The sequence below is a fragment of the Sminthopsis crassicaudata genome, chromosome 5, assembly GCF_048593235.1.
Source record: "Sminthopsis crassicaudata isolate SCR6 chromosome 5, ASM4859323v1, whole genome shotgun sequence".
In the NCBI taxonomy this organism is placed as follows: domain Eukaryota; kingdom Metazoa; phylum Chordata; class Mammalia; order Dasyuromorphia; family Dasyuridae; genus Sminthopsis; species Sminthopsis crassicaudata.
The window spans coordinates 212,242,614-212,267,673 of record NC_133621.1 but is presented as its reverse complement, the minus strand read 5'-3'; the positions used below and the strand labels follow the sequence as shown (position 1 = coordinate 212,267,673).

Sequence of the window (25,060 nt, the reverse complement as noted above, 5' to 3'; positions counted from 1 at the left end):
TTTTCATATTCTGTCATAGATTTGTTCTAAACCAAGTGAAGTGAAATCATCAAGAAAATGTGCTTTTACTATCTATTTATTCACCTTAGAAATATATTTGTCTGATATTTCTACTACAAATGTGATGTTCTTTGGCCAGGAAGCCAACCAGAAGTAAAAGAATTGAGGAACTTTGCCTAGTCTGCTTTCTATTATCATTCCCACCATATCAAGGCCTGGCTTTGTTTTGATCCTTTTCTTCTACCAAAAAGTAAAGAGGCCCCACTTTGTTTTTGTCATTTTTAAATATTGGTTCTTTCTAGACATTGTCACTCCTGACATTATTTAATTTTACAGGTCTGTGCCATGCTTTTTTTTTTATATTCAATCTTTGTTTCCTTTTTTGTTCTTATCTTCTAAACACAACTATTAAACCACAGTCCAAATCAGTCCTATTTTCACAGTTTTAATCAACTAAGATGGTCCAATATCTCTATAATATAGATATTGAAATGGTAGTGAGTAAACAAAAAAATCTTAGAAGCAGAGTCCTTCCAGTCATAAAGACAGAGATTAAGCAAGTTTTGGTGTTTCATATTAGGGATGGAGATCCCTGAATATGGTGCCATATGTAAATGTGCCCTACACATGCCCAAGAGATGTGCCTCCTGAAAAAATGAACTGAAATATGTCAGCAGGCCAAAAATCTCCATGTTTTCAGTTTACTTGAACTTGACACTTACATAGCCAAACTGGTTGCTTTATACCACTGCTATGAAATTCAGATAAAAACAAGAGCCACTAAACCATACAGAAAAATCCCTGAAGGCCATATATTTACTTAGAAAAACATATTAACATATGTTTTGTTTTATTTTTATTTTACTAAATATTTCCCAATTACATTTTAATTTTGTTTGGGATTGACACCTTTGTTTTAGATATATGTCTAAACCATTTTTTTTCTTTTTCTAAGAGTTGCTACTCTCCATATTCAAGAATTGCATTTTTTGAGAGTTTCCTCTCTTTATTGAAATGATTTCTTCTATAGAATTTTAGCCAGGAAATCCTACTCATACTTTCTCTGAACCTTTTGAAATCTACTCTTACAAAATTTGATGTGCATGTCAGACTCTGCCTGGCTTTCATTTCTTCTCTATGAACTCTAAGAAAAAATAATCATTTCCCCATAATATCGCAATCATTTTCACAACAGCAACCAGTTCTTCCCTTCTAGTAAAGATCACATACAAAACAAAATTTTCTCTTGTTTATTTTACAATCTTTTGAAGCATGAAATGATTATTACATTTGGGCCAGAAGGAACTATTTTTTGGGCAGAGAAAGAGCCATAGATGCCTAGCTAATTGAAACTTCTTTTAATCATCCTATCATGCCTCTGAATTAAGTTTATGATCTATTTTCTAAAGTGATATACTTCCTTCTACTGCCTAGGTGGTCTCTAGTACATTCCAATGACAAAATGTCTTTAATTTTACTCTGCACTGACCTAACTTCATGTTTGCTTAATAAATCAATAGTCGTCTTTTAATTGTCCTATTTCTTTTGAATAAGATAAAACCTAGTCATGGTGTTCAGTTATGTTTCAAAGATAAGTTTCATCTCATCAAATCTAATCAATATTTGTGAGGTTAAATTTTCCATTTTATGTTTTTATTGCTAGTTCTTCTTGTTTATCACCTAAACTTTGGACCCTTGTATATAGATATTTTAAAAACATAGGTTTTACAACTGGTTTCTTTATTGGATTTGTATCTTCTTTTAACTTCTGAGTGTCTCAACTGCTTTTTCTTTTTCCTCATTGATTTCTGTTACTTTATTATACAGCCCTTTAAGACTGTAAATAGTAAAGGAGACAACCCGAATATTGGTAGTGATTTTCTCCATCCATAAGGTTCCCTATAATAATAAATCACATATAGAGTCCTAATCCCCATATTTCTATTAATTCTACCTAAATGATTGAAAATAGACAAATGCATTATTACTCATTCAATCAATCAATAAGTCATTTGAGTTGCTGAAAGCTGACAATTGCATTATCGCATCCTGTAATAGTAGTGTTTTCACATGAATTGGAGTTTTGAGCTAAAGGAATGAGTCTCAAATAGAATTTCAGGCATTAGCCATCTGACAGGGAAAATAATTTGATGAGGTTCCTTGGATTTCTCTGATTCTTATAAAAAAATGCATTTAATGTGTTCACACCTAAGAGAAGCCCTGGAAGTTGCCCATGAAATTTTCCAAGTAATATGGCAATGTATGCCACATTAAACTAAACTAAACTAAATTAATCTTTTTTTTCCAAATCTGTACTCACTTTCAGTTTATTATAAGACTACAAATATAAAATAGAGTATTATGTACACATTAGCACCTGGCTCAATCACAGACCATCTAATTTTATGTAGGATTATGAAGGCATACATATGCTACTTATTCCCCATTTTTAATTGTGCAAACCAGAGCCAAGTTTGGAAAATATACCCTTAGTGATAATTTCTAAAATAGCCTATCTTTCCTGGAAATCCCATACAACTATTGCCAAAGCATACACTCGTAGGACTGTAAAATTGCTATCATCTAAGTAAGTAGCTCTTTTAATTAGAAATACTAGATTAGACATGCTACTTTGGTAAATAATGTTTTTTGAATGCATAGGCTGAAACAGCTCACTTCCATCTTAACAGAGGGCCAAAACAACAGCTCTGAATAATTCAAATCTTCTATCAGTTTCTCTTCCTGATGCCCTGTTCTGACCTCAGATACTTGGCTGTTCTTCAAATTGGCTTATTTCCAATTTTTTTTTTCCCAGATCACTTTTATCAAAAATAGCCTCCTCATTCCATATTCTAAAACTTAGCTATAATATGGATTTTCTTACATTCAAAAGTTCCATCCATATTTACGACAATAAAGAGACAAGATGGTAGAGTGGAAATAATACTGGTTTATGTGTCAATGTTAATATTCAAGCCCTAAAGCGGATATTTATTACTTGTGAAGCCTTTGATAAATCATTTGCTTAAGTATCTTTACCCTTAAAATGAGGAGATTGCAAATGATTATTGAAGTCTCCTCATTGTGATTTAGTGATAAAATTACTAATATAAACAACTGATGACATTTTAAAAATATGCATTCTATATTATAATTATGATTACACTGAGTTAAAGGAACTTTAGTATAAATTAACCTAAAGTTGTTCACTATTAATTTTATTTTTCATAAAGTTCATCTTTACCAGATTTTGCTTGTCTTATTTTCTAAGTTCATGAGGATACGTAAAATTAAAATCAGAAAGTCTGTATTCAATATAATGGTCTTTTACTCCATATTTTGTTGCCTTGTATATAGCCTTAACAATTATTTCCACTGAAGAGTAGACCATATGAAAACATCAGAGTTCAAAGTCTCTAAAGAATGTCAACATATTCTGGCCTAATTAATTGGGTTTCAATTTTGTATTCAGTTGGAAAAAAGGCCAAGAGAACAAAGGGAAATAGGGCCTTTTAAAAAGATGGATGTTGAAGTAGGAATGAAATTATTCATAGAATTACATAATGCTACACCTAAGAAAAATCTAATAAGTCATTTAAATTAATCCCTTCATTTTATAGTTGAAGAAATGAAATGACTTGCTGTAAATTCATATGTTGAATAAGGGATGATCCAGACTCCAGTCTAAATCCAGATTCTAAGCCCTGTGCTAGGCATATTAGTGTATCTATCTGCATAGATACTATACTAGATTTTTTAGAGAGAAGAAAAGATTCTAATTGGGAAGTCATATACAATGAACAACCATAGTTGAAAAAGATTTAATGTGGCAATTAACATAAGAACAGAAAACTGAGCTCATGTTGTGGCAAGTGAATCAATCCTTTCTTCATTTTCTCTCAATCCTTTCTTCATTTTCTTTTATTTTTTCATTTCATTCTTTTTTCTTTCCTTTTCCCTTTCTATGTCTTCCCCCCCTCACCTATGCTAATAATAATAGTAATAATAGCTAGCATTATGGAATGTCTATTTTGTGACAGGCACTGTGATAACACTTGACAAATATCACATTTAATTTTCACAATGAACCTAGGAGGTAGGTGCAAGGAAACAACAACTTTTCTGAAGGTCATACTAAGAGCCTCCCTAATGGCACCTGAATCCTGTTATCAGAGGAGGTAACAACTGATATAGGAGAAAGTATGAATGGGGAAGGCTAACAATTTATATCCACAAAGCAACTATAAGATATTACTGCATCTCTGTTTTACAATGAATACATAAAGACAACTCAGGGATTTCAAGGTCACCCTGGATTAGAAAAGAGAAATTTATCACCTTTACTATATCATGAGACAATGTAAAGGGTGTGAAGAGAAATCAGGATTCACATTCTTTGCTCAGTCTTAATTTCCCTATCTATAAAATGGAAGCGATAATACTTGTATAATCATACAGAATTGTTGTGAGGACATAAGCCTAAAAGTATTAGAGATGTAGGAGACTGCCTTGCTAACTATAAATTCATCTTTTGTTACCCAGTTGTAATTTTACAAAAATTAAAAAAATAAATAAATATCATTGAGAGCTATGAAATGCCGGTGGGGATATGGGGGAAATTATCTTTAAGGTCCTTTACAGATATCCCCACTGCTGAATTCTTGACCAATCTTTGAAACCCAACCCAAACCAGACAAGTTGTTTCATGTTTGTAATTTCTACTACCAAGAAAGCTAATGCTGGTAGATCTCTTGAGTTTGAGAGTTCTGACCTGCAGCTAAGCTGCTCTGTATTAACTAATGAATTAATATGGTGATGGAAAGGGATTAGTCACTAGGTTGCCTTAGGAGAAGCAAACTAGCATAGATCAGAAGTGGAGTGGGTCAAAGCTCTTATGACCAATCAAGTGTCAATGAGCTATGAAAGTGGTCCTTGCATTTATAACTTGGATGAGATAGGAAGACCCAGTCTTAAAAAAAAAGCCCAACCCAAAGACCACACCCTCACACACCCTCACCCCTGATATAGCACCATCTTTAATCTCTTGGTAATAATCTTGCCTTTTAAACCTAATTTATATTTAAACCTAAACCTTTTTAAACTTTGATAATACTATATTTTATACTATATTATTTTATATATAAATATAGCATTTTATGCTATAGTGCTATCTATTTATATCTTATTTTTCTTATATTGTGAGCTCAAGGAAGGTAAAGCAGCTTCTTATCTATATTTTATTATCTAAACAGCATATAGCATTGATATATGTGCACAATAGGAACTTTAAAAAACAATATTGCAAGAATTTAGTAGACATATATATATATACATATATATGCATGTACATATATATATATGCAAGATGCTGTGTTAGTCACTAAAAATAGGACAATAACAAAATTGTCCCTTTCCTCAAGGAATTTCCTTTCTATTCAAGGGATATAACATGGAGACACTCAAGTGAACACAAAATAAATTTCATCACTAACAACTGGAGGGAGAGGTGCTGAGGAAGGAATTTAAAGGGGCTTGTTTCATACAGGAGGAGGCAACTAAGCTGAGCCTTAATGGGAGCGACTTTAAAAGAGGAAGAGGTCATTGAATAAGAAGATGCTGTGATTATAATGGCCTGGTTTTGTAAAGGAAAAATAATGTTGCAGAAGGAACTGATGGGAAATGAGATAAATTTTCATTTTTCATAAACACTGTTTACCTGTAAAGAATGTAAAATTATATCTGACTATGCAATGCTTATAGTTCCTGCATTGTAGAGATGGCAATATTTTGGAACAGTTTTCTATATAGAAGAGAGGCTTTAATTCATCTTAGATATTGATTCTCATTCATTTATTGGGAGTAAAATAAAAATGAAAGTAACCTGATTTTTGTGGAATTTTTTTTCCTCTCTATGAAAATCATTATTTTTATACAAGAACTTTGGGGGATTAGAGAGTTCCCTGCTGTAGAGATCTGAAAGTTCAATGAGGAAAAAAAGCAAAAGATTGTATTTTATAAAAGAAACCAACTAAGAAACTTCTTGTTAAGGATAATAGAATCAGTTCACTTGGGAGATACAATGGTTGAAGGAAATCTAAAACTATACAAAATGAAAACATTCGTTCCTGAATAGGAGAGAGCCAAATGCTCTTTCTTCAGATTTAAAAGAGACTGAATTAACCTAAGTGAGCCTAACCAACATGGAATTTGGTGTCCTTCTGAAATGACATAAAATACTGAATTATAAAGGCAGAATGTGTCGTGGCTTCTTCAACAGATATTCTACCAAAAAAAAAAGAACTTTCTTAACATTAAAAGATGTAAGTATAGGTCTGATTTTTCTTATGATTCTTTTCAACATTAAGATTAAGAAAATAATCCTCTCAAGGTTTACAAGTTTTATAGCACCTTTTCCCCTTGTTACTTTTATATAATATAATTAGCATATAATTACATGCTCTTTCACACTAGCAGAAAAGTATTATTTTATTAATGATTTTTTAAAGTTCTTCATTATTTATCTTGGAATATAAGAAGCCAGAAAGCTTTTAATTACTTTTTCATTCTTCTTAAAAAAGCAAAAACAAAACAAACAAACAAAAAACATTAGTAGTTTCTTAATGGTGGAATAAGAAGGTAAATAGTTACAGCTTCCAGCTCCAAATTTTCAGTTACATGAAAAGAGGAATATATTTTACAAATTATAAGGATTCCAATAGTATTATTTAGCAACTAAACATTTAGGAAGATTATGTATTAGGAAACAAAAATGTCTCACAAAGCTTTTTTTTTTCCCATTTACATTTATTTTGCCTTTTTGTTTTCATAATGGAATAGAATGAAAGAAAAGGAAGAGGAAGAAGAGAGAGAAGAAATCCCAAAGAGAGAGATAAAGGAAAAAGGAAAGGACTGGGGGGCAGGGAGAGGGGGAGGGAGGGAGGGAAAGAGAAAGGGAAGGGAAAAGGAGGGAGAGAGAGAGGCAGAGACAGAAAAGTCAGGAAGAAGAAGCTTTCTTTTGCATCCAGCATGGAGCAAAAGAGAGGATATGATTAGCACACATAGTACAATCAGCATGGCCTATTCCCTTATACTCTAAATGTTCAGTACCAGAAGGGTACTGCTGGCCTTTGCTAAAAGCCAACTTAGCTCAGCTGCTCCCTTTTTTGGCCAACTACATTTCTTGAACATTAAGTCCATTGGAAATCTCCAGACTGGAGATGTACAATTATAGTCCAGAGAGTGCATACATTATTCCAAATTTTAATAATTTCTCATGCCATTTTTCCAATAGACATCATCCCATAAGGCCTGCATATCTTGCTCAAGAAACAGCTGCTTTTTTGGCGGAGAACAGCTATTCTACCACTTTGTAATTCATTCATGCTTAACTTCCAGTCATTTTTATTTGCAGCTGGACCCCTGCCATACAATATCTGCTTGCTATTTCTTACCATCACCAAGACAGCTACCTTATATGGAAAAAGCACAGGAAAAAAATGACAATAAAAACGATAAGATTTTTTTCTTTGTGAAGTTTTCACCACTAATATGTTCTTGAAATTCTATTTCTGTCCAACTGTACTATCATCTTGACAATAAATACCCAGAGTTCTAGGGATTCAAATACCATTTTTGTCCTTTTCCAACAATGGCCTTCCATTTCTGAAAACTTTTCCTCCCAACTAGTTTCAAAGGAATTTTCCTAATTTACTAGGAAATCTTTCTTTTCTAACCATTGTCTCCTTTCAATATAAAATAACCATATTTCTACACCAACAATGTTTGTTTTTTTTTTTTTTGTTTTAGGGATAATAATTTTAAAAAATGATAGTAGCATTCTTTGCTTTTTCTTAATAATGTTTCATTCACATCATCTGTTTTCTAATCGTAAATGAACTTTTCTTTCTTTTTCAAGTTAGAAGACCAGGCAGATTTCAGTGATAAAAGGAGAAGAGGAAAGATAATGAGTTACATCCAACATGCTCGTGTTCAGAGTATCAACCCTGACTGTGACTTAGGCATGTCAGAATGAAATAAGTGGGCTGAGCCCCTCTGCACCTATGCCCTCAATCTTTCAAGCTTCTTCCTTCATTAAGTTATCAACTATTTGAGAAATGGGGACAGGACATGTCCTTTGAGACTAAAAGATTGACAACAATAGACTCATTTCAAAGGCAATTTACTATGAGAATTAAGGTCAAACAATTATAATAATTCTAGAACAAATCTAAAGATCTTTTTAAAGCTGTCTGTTTTATCTCAATAGCACTTTGAAAAGTTGTGTTATCCCTAGTACATTTAATGAAAAAGGAATGCTAATTAATATAAATTAATTTCATTATCAACATTCTATAGAAATAGCCTACTTCTAACCAAACCAGTAAACAAAGGTTTAATATTCAGAGATAAGTATAGAAGTGTTTTTGTTTTGTTCTGAATCTTAATGGAAGAGGTGGGGTGAATTTCTAAAAATTATCTTTTGAACTAAAATTTAACTGTTGAGAAAATGAGAAATTTCAATATTCTTAATATATTTTATCATACTAATACAGTTCATCATACTAACATAGTTTATCATACATAATCTAGCATTATCAGAATATTTTAAAGTAAATCAATAATTGCCAAATACAGTATTTTCTTAGTGGGTGATACAGTTATTCTATTTAATTGACTGTATTTCCATGGATGAGGGACATTGCATGAGTTTTAGAAAGATTTGTTGGCTTTTAGCCAATAGGTCACAGAGTCAAGACTACTTTGACAGAATGTTAATTTGATTATACTTGTTAACCCTTCAATTTGACTTTAGGTAGCATATGCAATAACTAATCATTAGGATAGATGGAATCATAGTACTAGCTAGGACTTGGAAAGGCAAGTTAATTTATCACAAGGTATCACCTTTTCAAAAATTACTGCAACTTTGCCAGCCTCCAGTTGTTGTAGAGATTTTATTTTAGTTTGGGTTTCATTTTGCCTTTTTTCATCTCACTTAATCCAATTAAAAAATTAACATTTTTATAACCATGTGACTTTTATCAAACATTTTGATTCTACTCAACTTCTAAGTAAGTATACTCTTTAATGTAGATTATTTTAAATCTAGGTTTCACAGAAGGCAGAGGGTTCATGGATAGCTTTCAAGGGATCTGTGAACTTGGATTGGAAAAGAATCATTGCATCGTTATTTCAATATAATTTCCTTTATAATACTATATATTTTATTTTATGTATGTAAATACTTTATTCTGAGATTGGGTTCATAGACTTCACCACCACTAGCTTACACACACACACACACACACACACACACACACACACACACACACACACACACACACGAGTTGTAGTTAAGAATCCAGGTTTTAGATGCTCATTGGACATTAAAAATTTCATCAGCAAGAAAGCAGAATTCAAATTTTCTCATCCTTCAGCATACAATACATTGTCAGGATTTTGACATTCGGGTTTATGAAACTCAACTCTCAGATGACGAGGTTAGATTAATTATTAATCATTATTTGTCATGGGTGCTTCTTTGCATAAGCTTAAAAAGATTGTTATCCAAAGAGAATTTATATTTTTACTGATCTCAACATCCCCACCTCCCTTAAGAATCTATTTCAGCATTTAACCACCTCCATTATTAGGAAAAATTTAACTAGAAGATCCAGATAATCCAAATAGTCACATGGGGGGAGCCTTGGTTTTTTAATATCTCAGACATAGCCAGAACAAATTTTGTGGTATTCAATTTAATCTATCTTGGAAGGACAAGGATATAGGTTTACCTTTCCAGGAGAGGTTAACAGGTTTCTTTCTAATCATCAGTCTCTCATGACATAAAGGATTTTATTTTCCATACAGACAGATGATTTTGTTGACCCAGAGAATTACAATATGGAAACTCCTTCCACTGAGGCAGATTTGCAACTCATCTGCAACTTCTCATCGTATAGCATTTCCTGCAACACTAAAAGGTTTAGTATTCATCCATCTAGAGTGAATCAAAGGCAGGACTGATTCCCAGATCTTCCTGGTGCAAAAATAGCCTCAAGTACCTAGCCCAGTTTTGTATCATTGCTTCTGAAGGAAAAGTTGCCATTTGCCAAATAGTTCTGTAGCTGATATTTACCTTTCTAGGACCAACTAATAAGTATAATTCTAGAACAAAATTCCTTCCTAAAAATGACACTTGGATCTGATTATATCTACTTCATGTTTTATTAGCCAAATTATATATCATATTATATACCAGGACTAGACTTGTACCTACCCTCGTTGTCTTCACTTTATTTCCCGAGGAACAACTCCATCCTTTCCGGTCTGGAAGAACTTTACATTCCTCTCCTTCAAGACATGGCTGCATGTGACACCACCATTTCTGCTCCACTATTGAAGCTTCAGAGAGGGGAAAAAATCAAGTTACTATTTTCTTCCCTGTTCATTATTGTTTGTAGTTCTGTGGCAAGTCTACATGGAATGGGAATGAAGAAGAGTAAAGGAAATGAAAAAAAGCATGATTTCATTCTTCAGTTGATATTCTGGATTTTGAAGGAAGTACCTTAACTTTAGCCAAAAGGATCTGCATGATATGCTCCTAGATTTGCTTACCAAATTTATTTCTTTATATAGTTTACAATCTTCTAAATGTCACTCTGACTAGAAGCAAGATTTCCATTTTAAAATGAATACAGAATTCTCTATAAACAAATTGAAATTCTGAGGTGTTGTAACATTAAACTTATACTATAGGCAAAAACAGCATCGTATAATATGAAAAATACTTATATAAGTGTTTAAATTCTACATAACATGACATTAAAATTGCTTATTTGAAAATGACAAACATATCTAAGATTTTACTCAGTTATTAGATAAGAGTTTTGCTTAGAAAAGATATTGACTTGTCTCCTAATAAATTAATAAGGTGAAATTTATTGACAATGAAAGACTCTATTATCTAATTATTATTATTTTTCTTTTTTTGGAGGGAAGCAATTGGGAATAAGTGACTTGCTCACAGTCACACGCTAGGAAGTGTTAAATGTCTGAAATCAGATTTGAACTCAAGTCTTCCTGACTTCAGGGCTGGTGTTCTATCCACTGTGCCACCTCTCTACCCCTGTTATTTAAATTCTTAAAAGAATCTCTTACATTTAATTATTTTAGTGGAGTAATATCAAATCATTAATTTCATTTCGTCCTTCCCATTTTTTAACCTTCTTTCCTGTCTGGATTTCAACAAAATGCCAATCAAAATAAAGAGCATGTGCACTGCTGAGCAAAATATATCAGAATATCACTTAAATAAATAAAATCAATCAATCAATAAAATAAAAATGACTATCAAGGACTTGAATATTTATTTGTAAAATTGGTTTCTGAGGAATTAAAAAGTTCTTATTATAAGTCTTGTCCCAGAGCACAGAGTTTTTTCCCCTCCCTAACCCTTGTTTTTGACCACATTCCCATTCCTTTGAAAGCCTTTTTTATTGTAAACCACCAGAATATTTGGTAGCATTCTGGAAAAAATTGTAGAAATTTAATAAAATAATTGAAGAAATCGCACCATCAACACAAGAAGGAGCAGCTCTCGTGGTACCTGCCACCTGTCCTGGGAAGCATGAGCACTTGACCGTCTGTGACCTTTCTTCTATCTTGTTCTTATTACAACATCTATGGAGTGCCACCACCTCACAGGTTCCAGTTTTAACATGGTGAGCTGTGCAAACAACACAAAAAGAGAAAAAGAAGATGGCATGTCAAAGCAACTTACCATGTCCCTCCTTCTAATTAGAAATACATTAACTACAGCTCTATATGGAATTGGTCATGCATGAAACTAGAATCACAATGATGCTAACTTGCTAATGCAAATTTGATTTCTTTTCTAAATGTAGTAGTACTAGCTCCATCAGTAAATACTTGGTGAAGCAAAAGGAATTAATGGAGACAGTCTAGTGAACAATTCCAGCAATCTGAAATATAGAAGCATTGTAAATGATCATCAAAAATGTATGTACTTGTATAATAATCATGGGTAACTTTTTTTCCACCTTTCTGTTCAACTCGAAAATCAACATATTATTTTCCTTCAGTGCCACAATTTTTTTCATCACTTCTCAAAAGTAACTCTCCTTTGAAAGAAGACATGAAATGAAAAAGCCAAGGATATTCTCTCTTCTCTTTTTTCTCTCTCTCTCTGTCTCTATCTCTATTTCTGTCTCTATCTCTGTCTGTGTGTGTGTCTCCTCTTACATACACACACATGCACACACACACACACACACACACGCATATGGTTCTGAAAACCAATGGTCCATTAATATTTTTTCTAAAGATAAGCTACTCAATAAATAGACAATCTGGAGATTTTATGTCTTTATCATAGCGAAGGCTATTTTTAAAAGGTTCTAAGTACATTTTGCATTTGTACCAACTTTCCATGTCTGTCCCTCTGCATATATACTTGTAAAAGAAGGAAATGACTAGAGACTATATATGGGAAATCATTTACTGCCCACACTTCCCAATCCAGCTGACCTGATCAAAGCAATACTCAATAAGGGTTTTCATTTGTGGAGGGTACCAAAATAAACAGGAGAATGTTAAAAATGTTTAAAGATAGAACACCTGAAGTCAGGAGGAGGACCTGAATTCAAATCTATCCTCAGACACTTATCACTCCCTAGCTGTGTGAACCTGGGCAAAAAACTACCCAGCAAACCCCAACTGCTTCAGAAAAAAAAATTATATATATATATATATATATATATATATATATATATATATATATATATATATATATATAAAACCAAACTATTTTTGATAGGTTTTTTTTTTAATCATCATCCACATATCTCCTCAGATTCCTCATTTCCACCTGGCTGCACTCATTTTGAATTTCTTTGACTTATTAATCATGCCCTAGTCTGGAAACTTCCCAATTTCCTCCCCTTTTTCAGTTTACTTTTGTGTATTACTTTTCTCTATTAGACTGTAAGCTCTTTGAAAGCAGAAATAATCTTTTTCAAACTTGTATTTCCAGCACTTAGTACAGTGCCTAGCACATAATATGAACTTAATAAATGTTTACTATTGATTGATAGGCAGGCGTCCCTTTGACATTAAAGTGACTTTATGCCTTCAAGCCTAACCTGCCCCATCTTTAAGATGATAAAAATATTATTCACACTATCTACTTTTCAGCATTAAGCTTGGGGAAACTTAATTCACAGCAGAATTCTAGGAGGAGGAGGAAGAGAAGGAGGAGGAGAAGGAGGAGGAGGAGAAGGAGGAGGAGGAGAAGGAGGAGGAGGAGGAGGAAGAAGAGAATACAGTTCTCAAGTTTGTCTAGGAAATTTGGAATTTGATGAAGTCAGGGGAAAATAATTTATGCCTTATGTAGTTACATAGACTGAGAATAAAGACAAATGAAATCATAAAAAACAAAAGCTAAACTCCTCAGCATGTGGTAGGTATTTATGTAATAGTTAATAAAGCAGGAAGCTAAAATGAAATCCAGTAGTTTTGCTTTAAAATGTTAGAAGGTAGGAAGTTCAAAATTTCCTTATACATATAGGTGAGACAGAGAATATGAGTTAACCATTTAATAGTAGGACCTTCCATCTTCCAAATAAACAAAATAGGATTCACAGATGAACAGTTAGAGTCATATCAAAATAATACAAAATCCCCTGAAGAAGATTTAAATGAGAAAAAAATAAATTTTATTCAAGTCAAAATCCCAGGTTGCAAATCTTTGCTCCAAAAGATTCAGAATCACAATGCAAAGTGCTGCTGACTCTGTACGTAAACAAATGTCTGAGACATTTTTTTTGGTTAAATTCCCATAAAATAAGGATACAAAATTTGATCCCGCTACAACCTTAATTGGCTGTCTTTTCAAGCAGGACTTTAAGTTCTTAAATAAAACATTTTGGGAAACAATATAATTGGTTCTGGAAGTAAGGTCTAAAAACCATGTCACTAGGTCTTTATTGGGTCTGTATCCCAAAGAGATCATAAAAAAGAGAAAAGGACCCACATGTGCAAAAAATGTTTATAGCAGCCCTTTTATAGTGTTAAGAAACTGGAAACTGAGTGGATGCCTATCAGTTGAAAAATGGTTGAATAAGTTATGGTATACGAATGCTATAGAATATTATTGTTCTATAAGAAATGATCAACAGGATGATTTCAAAGAGGTCTGGAGAAACTTACATGAACTGATTCTAAGTGAAGTGAGTAGGACCAGGAGATCATTATACATGGCAACAGCAAGGTCATGCAATAATCAGTTCTCATGGACATGCGCTTTTCAATAGTGAGGTAGTTCAGACCAGTTCCAATGTTCTTATGATGAAGAGAGTCATCTACACCCAGAGAGAGTACTGTGGGTATTGAGTGAGGATCACAACATAGTATTTTCACTTTTTTATTGTTGTTTGCTTGCATCTTGTTTTATTTCTCATTTTTTTTCCATTTTTCTTGTGCAGCATGATAATTGTGGAACTATGTATAGAAGAATTGCACATGTTTAACATATATTAGATTCCTTGCCAGGGGGAGAGAGGGAAAGGGAAAGAAAAAAAAATGGAACATAAGATTTTGCAAGGGAGAATCTTGGAAATTATCTATGCATATGTTTTTGAAAATAAAAGCTTAAATAAAGACTTTGTCAGAGAAATTATGAATATTTAAAAACTAAGTTCATTACTTGGACTTGATCAATTTCTTCAAGTTCATAGCTAATTATTTGTAATGTGCTTTTGATTCATGAAAGCTTGATGTGAATAAGTCTTTTTGAACATATAGAAATAGAACATTCATATTTTTTAAAAAGAGCTCATTAATTAGTTTAATAAAATATCTATTGAAATTAAAACCCAGAAGAAATTTTTTTTCTTAAAGTTTATTGGTCATTTCATATTAGGAGGGTTTAAAATTTTTTTAAACCCTCTGAATAGATTTTTTCACACCAAGACTTTGGAGTAAAATAGAAGAAAAAGTTCTAGTAAGGCAAAAGAAGATCTGGAATCTTGACAAACTTGTATTACTTGAGTAAGTCCTCTTAATCTCTTTGTTGTTGGCTTCCTAACATGTAAAGTAAAAAAGTTGCACTACCTAACATATAAGGTCCTTCCCAGCTCTTAAATCTATGATTCTATATTCCGCTTTCATCTAGAACAACCAATCATATGGGGGGAAAGGGGAAGTGCCATTTTAAATTTTGCATTGTTATTTAATTGTTTATTATTTTTTAGATTTATTTTATTTAATATTTTGTAGTATTATTTTAAATGTGGAATCAAATCCATGTTCCACAACTTATTATCAGTAGAAAAATCCACTAGTCTATGAACATAATCCTAGATTTACACTAGTAAAGTATAATACATTATTATGGTGGAGATAGCCTCGTTTGGTGCATAGGTCCCTGGATTTTGAATCAGAAAAACTGGGGTTCAAATGCTACCCTGGTAGTATTTTATGATTATAGCTAAGTCACAAACATCAATTTCTTCACAAAATGAGTGATCTTTAAGTCATTGTATAATTCAAAATCTAATGTCCTATGTTTCTATATTATGCAATATAGCATTAATCATTTTAATTCAACAAATATTTTTCTATACTAATAGCTTTTTATTTTTCAAAGTATATGCAAAGATACTGTTCGGCATTCATCCTTGCAAAACCTCATGTTCCAAATTTTTCTCCTTCCCCACTTCCCCTTCCCTTAGACAGCAAGTAATGCAACATAGGTCAAATATGTGCAATTCTTTTAAACATATTTCCACAATTATCATGCTGTAGAAGAAAAATCAGATCAAAAGTGAAAAAAATGAGAAAGAAAAAAAAAAAAACATGCAAGCAAGCAACAACAACAAAGGAATGAAAATACTATGTTGTGATCGACATTCAGTTCCCATAGTCCTCTCTCTGGATGCAAAGGGATCTCTCCATCATAAATCTATTAGAATCCCTTCATTGAAAAAAAATAATCTTAAGTCTATCAGAATTGATCATCACATAATCTTGTTGCTGCATAAAATATTCTCTTAGTTCTACTCATTTCACTTAGCATCAGTTCATGTAAGTCTCTCCAGACTTCTCTGAAATCACTTTTCAGCAGGCAATCTTAGGGACCTGCTGTGTGCCTCCTAACTGTAGGGAGTTTAAATTCTACTGGATTGGGGAGAGGAGAAAGGGTTAAATATGTACAAAGAAAAGCAAATAGAATACAATTTGTAAATTGAGAGAGCTCTTAACAGAAGAAGAAATAGGAGAGAGAAGAAAATGAATCCAGACAAGAGAGACGAGATGGGAAGTGTTTCTCCAATAGCACAGAGACATGAGACAAAATGCCATGTTTGGTAGGCACGGTGAAAGTGTGGATGCCTAGAATATTGAGCTGTGAATAGAACAAAGACCTCTGAATTTGGGGGATCACTCAATATAATCTGGGACAAATTACTTCTCTCAGGGACTTCAATTACCTAATCTATAAAATGAACTAGATTGCCTGAGATGATTTCTATGCAAAATCTTTTACTCTTTCTACCTCTAAATCTACAATTCCAGGGAATATGGAAAAGGGAAAAATGTCAGATTTCTGGAATCACTATAGAAATATGTGCCTCTGCTGCTATATCCTAGTTCTTCTTTGCTATTTATATCTCTTCCCTGGGAACACCAACCATTCCCAAGAATTTAATTATTGTATCAGTGCAGATCTTTATATTCAAGTAGAGTTTCTTGTCAGAATTCCAGAGCCACATTGTAAGCTGCCTGTTCCTTTAACATGTCAGATTCAACATGTCCAAAATAAAATTCGTTTTCCTTCTAAACCTCTAAACATATTAATTGCTGTTGAATGTATACACCTCACCCCCTGCCACTCACCAAAGTTAATTACCCCAGGATCATTCTTAGTTCATCCCTCTCTCTCATCCCTCATATCCAAAGTTTCCAAATCCACTGAATTCTATTTATATAATATCTCTCAAATCCAACACCTCTTTACTTATGCAGTCACCATCCTAGTTCAAGAATATATCAATTCTTACTTGCATTACTGTAATATTCTTCTAATCAACATTCTAGTTTCTGCTAACTGTTGTCAAAATAGTTGTCCTAAGGCACTAGCCTGACCCTGCAACTCTCTCTACTCAGAAGTTTTAGTAAGTCCCTAGTGCCTCATGAACAAAATTAATTAATTAATTAATACAAATCTCTCAGCCTGACATTTAAGACTCTCTGCTATCCTTGGAGGCTTTCACTTTAACAATAATCTCTCTGACTAGAACATCTCTAAGGAATCTTATATCTCAAACAGTCTATGATTCTATGATCCTAAAATATACAATGAATATGCAAGATGTTCATAATATAATGCATTCTATGTGCAGCTGTTCAAAAAAAAAAAACATGTCCATTTTACAGTTTAAAACATACTCACTTAATTGTGTTGACATGATATTCAAGTAAAAAGAAATAAGACTTGACAGCTGAGCTGTGTTGGAGAATAAATTTAACACTGGATTGTAAATTTGTTCCTACTCAGTTTCCTCTTCATTCAATTTCAGCACTGATTTGTATTCTGATTTGTCTCATTGATTTTGAAATTTTGTTTGTCTCCATACACTTCTATTTACCCAGCTTGACTAGCTCTCGAGAGAATCTGTATTATACTTTCCAAGTAAAAATAAAACATCATCTACATGCACCAAGAAGCATCTGAAATGCAAGCTAGTTAGTGAATTTAGGTGGCTGTAAATCATTTTGCAGAAGGGGGAAGGGGAAAGTGCTGAAAATAAATATTTAAGGCAGCTAATTTCTCACTTTTGTTCATAAAAAGAGAAAATTGTAGGCTTTTGTATAAGCAATAAATTATTACAAGTTATTGTAATTGTTATAAAAAAATAAAAATGGTTATTTATATTCCTTAAGAATAGAGTGATGTATGAAATCAAATCAGGAACAAAAATAACAAATGTCACTGTCAGTCTTCCAAAGACAACTACTTGAACCATTTTGATATTTTCATAGAGAAACATAGAACCCCAAGGAATGGAAATATGTCACTAAAGAATGTATGATAAAATCCTCTAATATCCCACCATTTTTACTGGAAAAGATTTTAACCAAAACTCTCAATTGCAACTTATTTGTATAATACTTTTAGGAAAATGAAACAAATTATTAGAGATCCTCTTATTGTTAGGAATTTAAAGAAAAAACATCTATAAAATGGTCAGCTAGGTGATACAGTACATAGACCTCTTGGCCTCTACTTAAGAAGATGAGTTCAAATTTGACTTCAGACCCTTAACTAGTTCTGTGAACCTGGGCAAGTCATTTAACCTCTATTTCTCTCACTTTATCTATAAAATAGAGGTAATAATAACACCTAGAGCTGGTGAGGGGATCAAATAATAAACTAATTCTAAAGCTCTTCAATAGTGCCAGGCATGTAATAAATGCTATAATAATGCCAGCTATTATTATTATCATTATTACCTTGAGCATAAGATACATCCAGTATGATTTCCTCCCCTTTTTATAAATATATCTACAATACTAGACAGTGAAAACTGATGATCAGAATAATCACCCAAAAGTGCTAAAAATCCTCAATTCATCAGAGAACAAAGAGTCTAATTTGATACAATACAATACGGTTCCTTTTATTTCTACATATTTTGTACTTTAACAAGAGGTAGTATGATATAGTGAATGAGTACTAACCTTAGACTTAAAAACTTGAGTCCAAGAATTCCATGAACAACTTAATTATCAACTCTGTACTCCCAGCAATTCTACAAGACTAATTCTAAATTAGACTGATTGAAGATCTGTATCCATAGAAGAAGATCCCACATTGGATATTCCCAAATGTCAGTGAAAACATAGAATGTAACTCTTCTCCCAGGAAAAATAAATAAACTTAATATTCAATGTAAATGGAAGATTAATGACTAATTATAACAAAGAAGTGACCACAAGCTCTTAAAAAGAGACCAATAAAAGATAAATTCTGATAGGCCCTATGTTCTAATAGCAGCTTGGGATTTGTCTCCAAATAACCAGTTTAAATAAATACACAGAGGCTCCTCTTCAGAAAATACCAACCAGTAATGAATATTCTTTGGTCATGGCAATTCATTGATACTGAATATTAAGGTATGGTACAGAAGAGGTTTGTTTTACATCAATAAAAAAAAAGTACCAAAGTGGATGAAGATATGAACCTTTTACTAAACAGAGTGTCCAGGAAAATATCTCTGTAAATAGGTTACATTCTTCATTGCTTATTAAGTTATTACCTACTCATTTTAACAGAAAGTTAAACAACCATGAAGAGGAAATACTATATGCACAAATAATGATATAACAGGAAACGATTATTTATTTATATGATCAGGGTAATTTGAAGTAAATTATAATAGGGAACCAAAAAAAGCAATGGGATTACAGATGATATTTTTTTTTCCTTTTTCCCACTATGGGAGTGAAGATAAATACTTATTAATTGAAAAAATAAATTTAGAAATGAAAGAATTATATTAGGTTAAAATAGCTTTTGGCATATTAATAACTATGCCTTATCTAAGAAATGTAGCATAAAAGAAGTCATCAAAAACATATTTAACTGAAAAGGAATCTGGGCTGATTATATAGCAAGAAAAAGCAACAGCAAAGCACTTTGTCACTGATTGTATGATCTTAGGCAAATCACTTAATTCTCCTTATAAAGAGAAGGGGGTGGATTAGATGACCTTTGGGGTTCCTTTTCTAGCACTTGAAATGGTGAGAACTATGCCAATATTAATTAAATCTTCAATAAACTAGAGGAAAGGCACATGGAATAAATCCTTTATGGTAGATTTTCAGAAAGATATAGTTCAAGGTTATATAGGATGAAAAGGTGTTAAAAATTGAAATCTGCGGCCCCAATGAGATATCCTCCCATGAATGAGGTTGAAGTTTCATTGAAAGATTGAGGTAATTAAAGTTTGGAGTGCCTAGCTCACAATAATCCTACAAGTTTAAAGAGTAATATTCCAATTTTTCAGTTTAAGAAAATGAGATATCCCCCCCCAAAGATTGCCACTTACCCAACTTATATAGCCTTAAAGTCCAGGAGTGAAGAACTTAGCTTGGGTATTTTATATCTAAGACTTCCTTCCACTGCTTTGTGGGTGATAAAAAAAAAGAATAGAAAAAGAATACTCTGAATCTCTTATTCATTTAAACTTGGTTTTTTTGAGATTTTTATGTATCATGGATTCCCCCTGATGAAGCCTATGGACACCTATGAAAAAATTTTAAACGCATAAAATACTCAGTATTAAAAAGCAAAGAAATATAGTGAAATAAAGACGATTTTTCCCCATTCAGGTTCATGTACCTATTGATTGTGAACACAAGGTTAAGAAACCCTGATCTCGATTGTCTACCCAACAAAATGAATGAAACCTTCTGGAGCACAAATTGACAACTGAAAGTCCAAATCCTTGATCAAACCAACCCAAGATTTAAGAAATTCAGCATAAATGGAGATAAATAGTCTAACATTGCTCATTTTGTTGTTTGCTGGACATGGACATGTTTGCTGGAAGCATGAAGCGTGAATTGAGATATAAATATTTTTTATAAGTTCTCAGAATTGGACCAAAAGAAATATATGTAAATTTATTTGGGAATATTTAATATCAAACATGTTAAATTGACAATATATCAATAAGCTGAACAAATGAGAAGTCCTGGAATGATAGGATGACAGGAAGTATGATTTAGGGAAAAAGACTTGCATTTTAAAATGAGAAGATCTAGGTTCAGATCAGTAGATTAGCTTAGAGACTAGTCCATCAACTAATGGCATTAATACTTTTCTGTGACAATTGGAGAATTTCTTTGAATTCTTTCAAAGAAAATATGTATCATGACTCTCACACACTTCAAAATACCTGAAGAGGGTTGAGTTTCAAGACTTTGGAAATATATATTGTTTTGAGTTTATTTATGATAACAAAATTAATCAAACTATAGTAGTCAGTCCTAGCACAAATAAAATATGTGTGAATGAAATCATCTTCACATCTTCCCACAAACATCTGCTCAATATTGTCCCATACGTTACAGAACTTGCTTCATTTCATTCCACTTCCATGATGTATGTGTATATGGACCCCATAAATATGAAAAATAAAACCTCAGGAAGAAGAATGTGAAATAGGATCCATTATAGGATGGCAGAATTTCTGAGTTGAAAAAGACCACTCTCTATGCCTAAAAATTCTCTCTACATAATTCCCCCAAAGTGGTCAACCAGCCTACACTTGAATATCTCCAGAGAGAAAAACCTCACTAATTCCAGTCAGCTATTCACCTTTGGGTAACTCTAATTGTTAGGAAGAATTTCTAAACTTGCTGCTTTGCAACTTTAACCTATTTATTGCTACTGGTTCTGCCCTCTGGGGCTAAACAGAGAAAGTGCAATTTCTCTTCCAGAAGACAACTCTAAGATACTTAGAGATAGTTATCATGACCCCCAGAGTCTTCTCCATAGGCTAAATATACTTATTCTTTAAATCTGTGTCACCTTGCAGATACAAGCCTTTGAACAGTGCAAGTATAACTCGTTTTAATTCTCTGTATAAGCAGCATGTAAAACATCAAAGCAAGAAAAATAGGACTCCACAAACAACTTGCATATGGTCTCTAAACATGATTATTTTTTAGGGAGTTCCATTTCTTTTAAGAAAATGAAGTATGTCATTTAGGTATTTGTGTAATTTTATGTTGCATTTCAAGGTACTTAACAAGAGTTAATCTAGGGATGGCTAAATAAACTTTATTTCTCAGTGCTGATTAACTGTTCAGGTGAGAGAATGTTTTGAGTAACAAAAAGACAGCCAAGAGTGGGATCCCAACAAAGGTGGTGGGAGGGAAGGCAAGGATGACCACCCTAGGGCATAGTAGGAGTCAATCTTGTATTAAATTGCATATCAGATCTTATTAAGTTAAGATTTATGCTTAATAGATTTATTAATTCAGAGCTGGAAGGGACTTAGATACCTTATAATATTCCTTATTATAGATTCTTTATAAATGACATAGCCTTTCAGAGGTTCTTGACAATCACTTTATGATGAATGCATGAAGTCCCAGAATAGTAGGAGACCTCCTCTATGAGATTCCTGGTCATTAAAAGAAGAGAATTGAGCCATTCAAATAAGAAAGCATAATAACATAATCTAGGGAATACACCATTGTATAATGGAAAGAGAATAAGATCTGAAGTCTGAGAAACAAGACTCAAATTATGGACGTTTCTTACCTTTGGTTACTTGCTAAAGTCAATTAAATTCCCTGACCCTCAGTTTCCTAACCTATAATATGAGGGAATTGGTTTAAATGATTGATCTCTGTTATCCTTTCCAACTGTAAATACTATGATTCCATCAGAACAGTTCATCTCACTGCAGGTGGCTCTAGAGGGTATTATAGTGAGGAAAAGAGGATTTATTTGTTCACAGGATTTAGTTTCTTGGGTCATGACATAGGATGTAAGAATCAAGGTTCTGGACCAGAAATGGAGTATGACTAACTATTGAAAGGAAGAATGCATTTGCCCAAAGACTGCCTGATCTGATTAAGAGACTTTAAACTACAAAAGGATGAGAGGGATAAATGCAGTCAGATAATGTTGCTAAACCAGATAACACAGAGGGTAGCAGGTAGGAGGAAGAATATCAATAGAAGTGTTCAGTAATCCCCAACAATGTTCTGAATGATGATGAGTAGAAATGATACCTCTGAGTTCTGTATTACTGGTAAGCATAGCAAACCAAAATTTCAACTTGAAGTGATTGTTATGACCTAATAAGTACCACTGAAACTTTATAGGATATACCTTTATGAGTGTAATAGAGCACCTGATGAAGGGGAATCACTTGTGAAGAAGGAAGGAATTCCATGCTTTGAATGGAACCCTGTATTCCTACATGCCACATTATGATCCAGAAAGCCAAATCCTGTGAATAAACTCTATACTCACCTGAACAGCTAAGTAGTGCAATGGATAGAATGCTGGGCTTAGATCCTGTTTGCCCAACAGGGTTGTAACCTATGATAGAAGCTTAGACATAAAAGTAAATGTTTAAGGGAAAGAATAATACTTCCACATCCCCAAGTGCTCATCTTTCCTGAGTTTAAATCTGGCCTTAGACATTTACTAGTTATGTGATCCTGAGCAAACTACTTAACCCTATTTGCCTCAGTTCCTCCTCTGTAAGATGAGCTGGAGAAGAAAATAACAAGCCAGTTCAATATTTTTTGCCAAGAAAACATCAAATGGGGTCAAGAGGAGTCAGACACAAATGAAAAACAACTTAACAACACTTATCTACTTGTCCATAATACAAAGGCATATATTCCTAAAATGAGGATATATCAAGGAGATATTAAATTAAATACCTTAGAATATGAGGGGATATGGATTTGTTCATTCATTCTCATATGTGTGCCTGCATTCAACCAATATTATTGTCTATTGTGTGTTCAGTTTGTGGAAAGTAAAAGCAAGAAGACGGAACAAGTAGCAGAAGGATAATAAGAGGATCAGAGCCATCAAGAATTGCTGGTCCACCACAGCATGAAGGTCCTAAGTGGGTAGTCATGAGCAACCTGAGGGAGAATTTTGAATGGGATTAAGTCTGAACAGGGAAGAGCAAATGTGATTCAAGTCAGTGACACATTCTTCCCCTCCCCTCCATCTATTCAGGGGAAGAGCTGTACATCCTCTGGGTTATTTACACACTTTAACTTTCTGTTCTGTCTGTCCAGCCTCAGGCTATTTGAAAAGAGCAGCTGGGAATAAGAAGTATTGTTCTTTTCCCTAAATATTTACTTTTATGTTTAAACTTTTATCACAGGATACTACCCAATTGGGCAAAAAGAAATCCTAAACCTTGCATTGTGTTTAGAGAAGATAAGAAGGAAAGTAGGCAATAGATTCCCTTTCAAGAGATATATTTTGTCCAACTGAGCTAGGTCTGGGAGTGAAGAGGATAAAGGCATTAAAAACAAAGAAAAAAAGAGGGAGAAAAAGTTCTAAATAACTTAAGATCAAATATATTCCCAAATGATTCCCTTTAGGGATATTAACAGCTAGTATAATTTCACTCTGTGACCAAGGGAGGGGGAACAGCCATTTTCCTTCCTTAGAAGGTATCCTGGGCTGGATCTAATAAAAGCCATACCCCTAAAGGAAGTGAGTTGCAGAAAACCCTGCTCATTCTAAGGGAATGAATTCCCCTGACATGCTCAATCATGAAATGATTGATAGCTAAACCACCCTCACTTACTAGTACTACTTAGTGAATAGGCTAATAAAAACTATAGATTTTTTAAATGCTAATGGTTATTTTAAAAGATTTTTAATTGATATGATCAAGACAAAAGAAACATCAAAGAAAGGATAGGATCTCTGCTTGATGTAACTGATAAGATGAGAATGAATAAGAAATAACCACCAAATTCCTATTTTCTCTGAGACAAGTCTGATAGAAAAGAATCAACAGTGAATACTTATTAAACACCTTCTATGTCCACAGCATTGTGCTGATCACATTACTAATATCATCTCATTTGTTCCTCACAGCAACCACATATTACAGTTGAGGAAACCGAGGCAGACAGAAACTAAGGGCTTATCCAGAATTAGAAAAAAGAAAAAAAAAAAAAAAAAAAAAACTAAGAAGCAGCTGAGGCTCTATTTGAACTCAGGTCTCCTGACTACTAAGTGGTGCAGTGATTTCAGACCCTTACTAATTACGTGACTCTGGGTGAGTCACTTAACCCTCCTCAGTTTCCTCATCTATACAAGGAGCTGAAGAAGTAAATGACCAACAAGCTGTTAGTATTCCCATTCCCCATGCATTTTATTTGTATTTATTGTTTATATATTTTGCATTTATTTGGCTGTATGGTTGTAACATAAATCTCGAAAAAGGAGAAAATAACACATGGAGAAGATGCCCTT

General features: G+C 33.1%; 1 protein-coding gene across 6 annotated transcripts in view; it reads right to left on the bottom strand.

Moving 5' to 3' along the window:
• The window catches only part of TAFA2 (TAFA chemokine like family member 2), a 551,862-nt gene that overhangs the window by 26,239 nt on the left and 500,563 nt on the right, over positions 1–25,060 (bottom strand). For all 6 annotated transcript variants that reach the window (XR_012482540.1, XM_074269784.1, XM_074269783.1 and 3 more), the window contains 2 exons: positions 11,576–11,728; positions 10,280–10,404 (listed from right to left, as the gene is read on the bottom strand). Coding sequence is in view for 5 of the 6 variants with exons in the window: in XM_074269784.1 (XP_074125885.1) it covers positions 10,280–10,404; positions 11,576–11,728 (278 nt within the window). In the remaining variant the exon portion in view is untranslated. The remainder of the gene's footprint in view (positions 1–10,279; positions 10,405–11,575; positions 11,729–25,060) is intronic.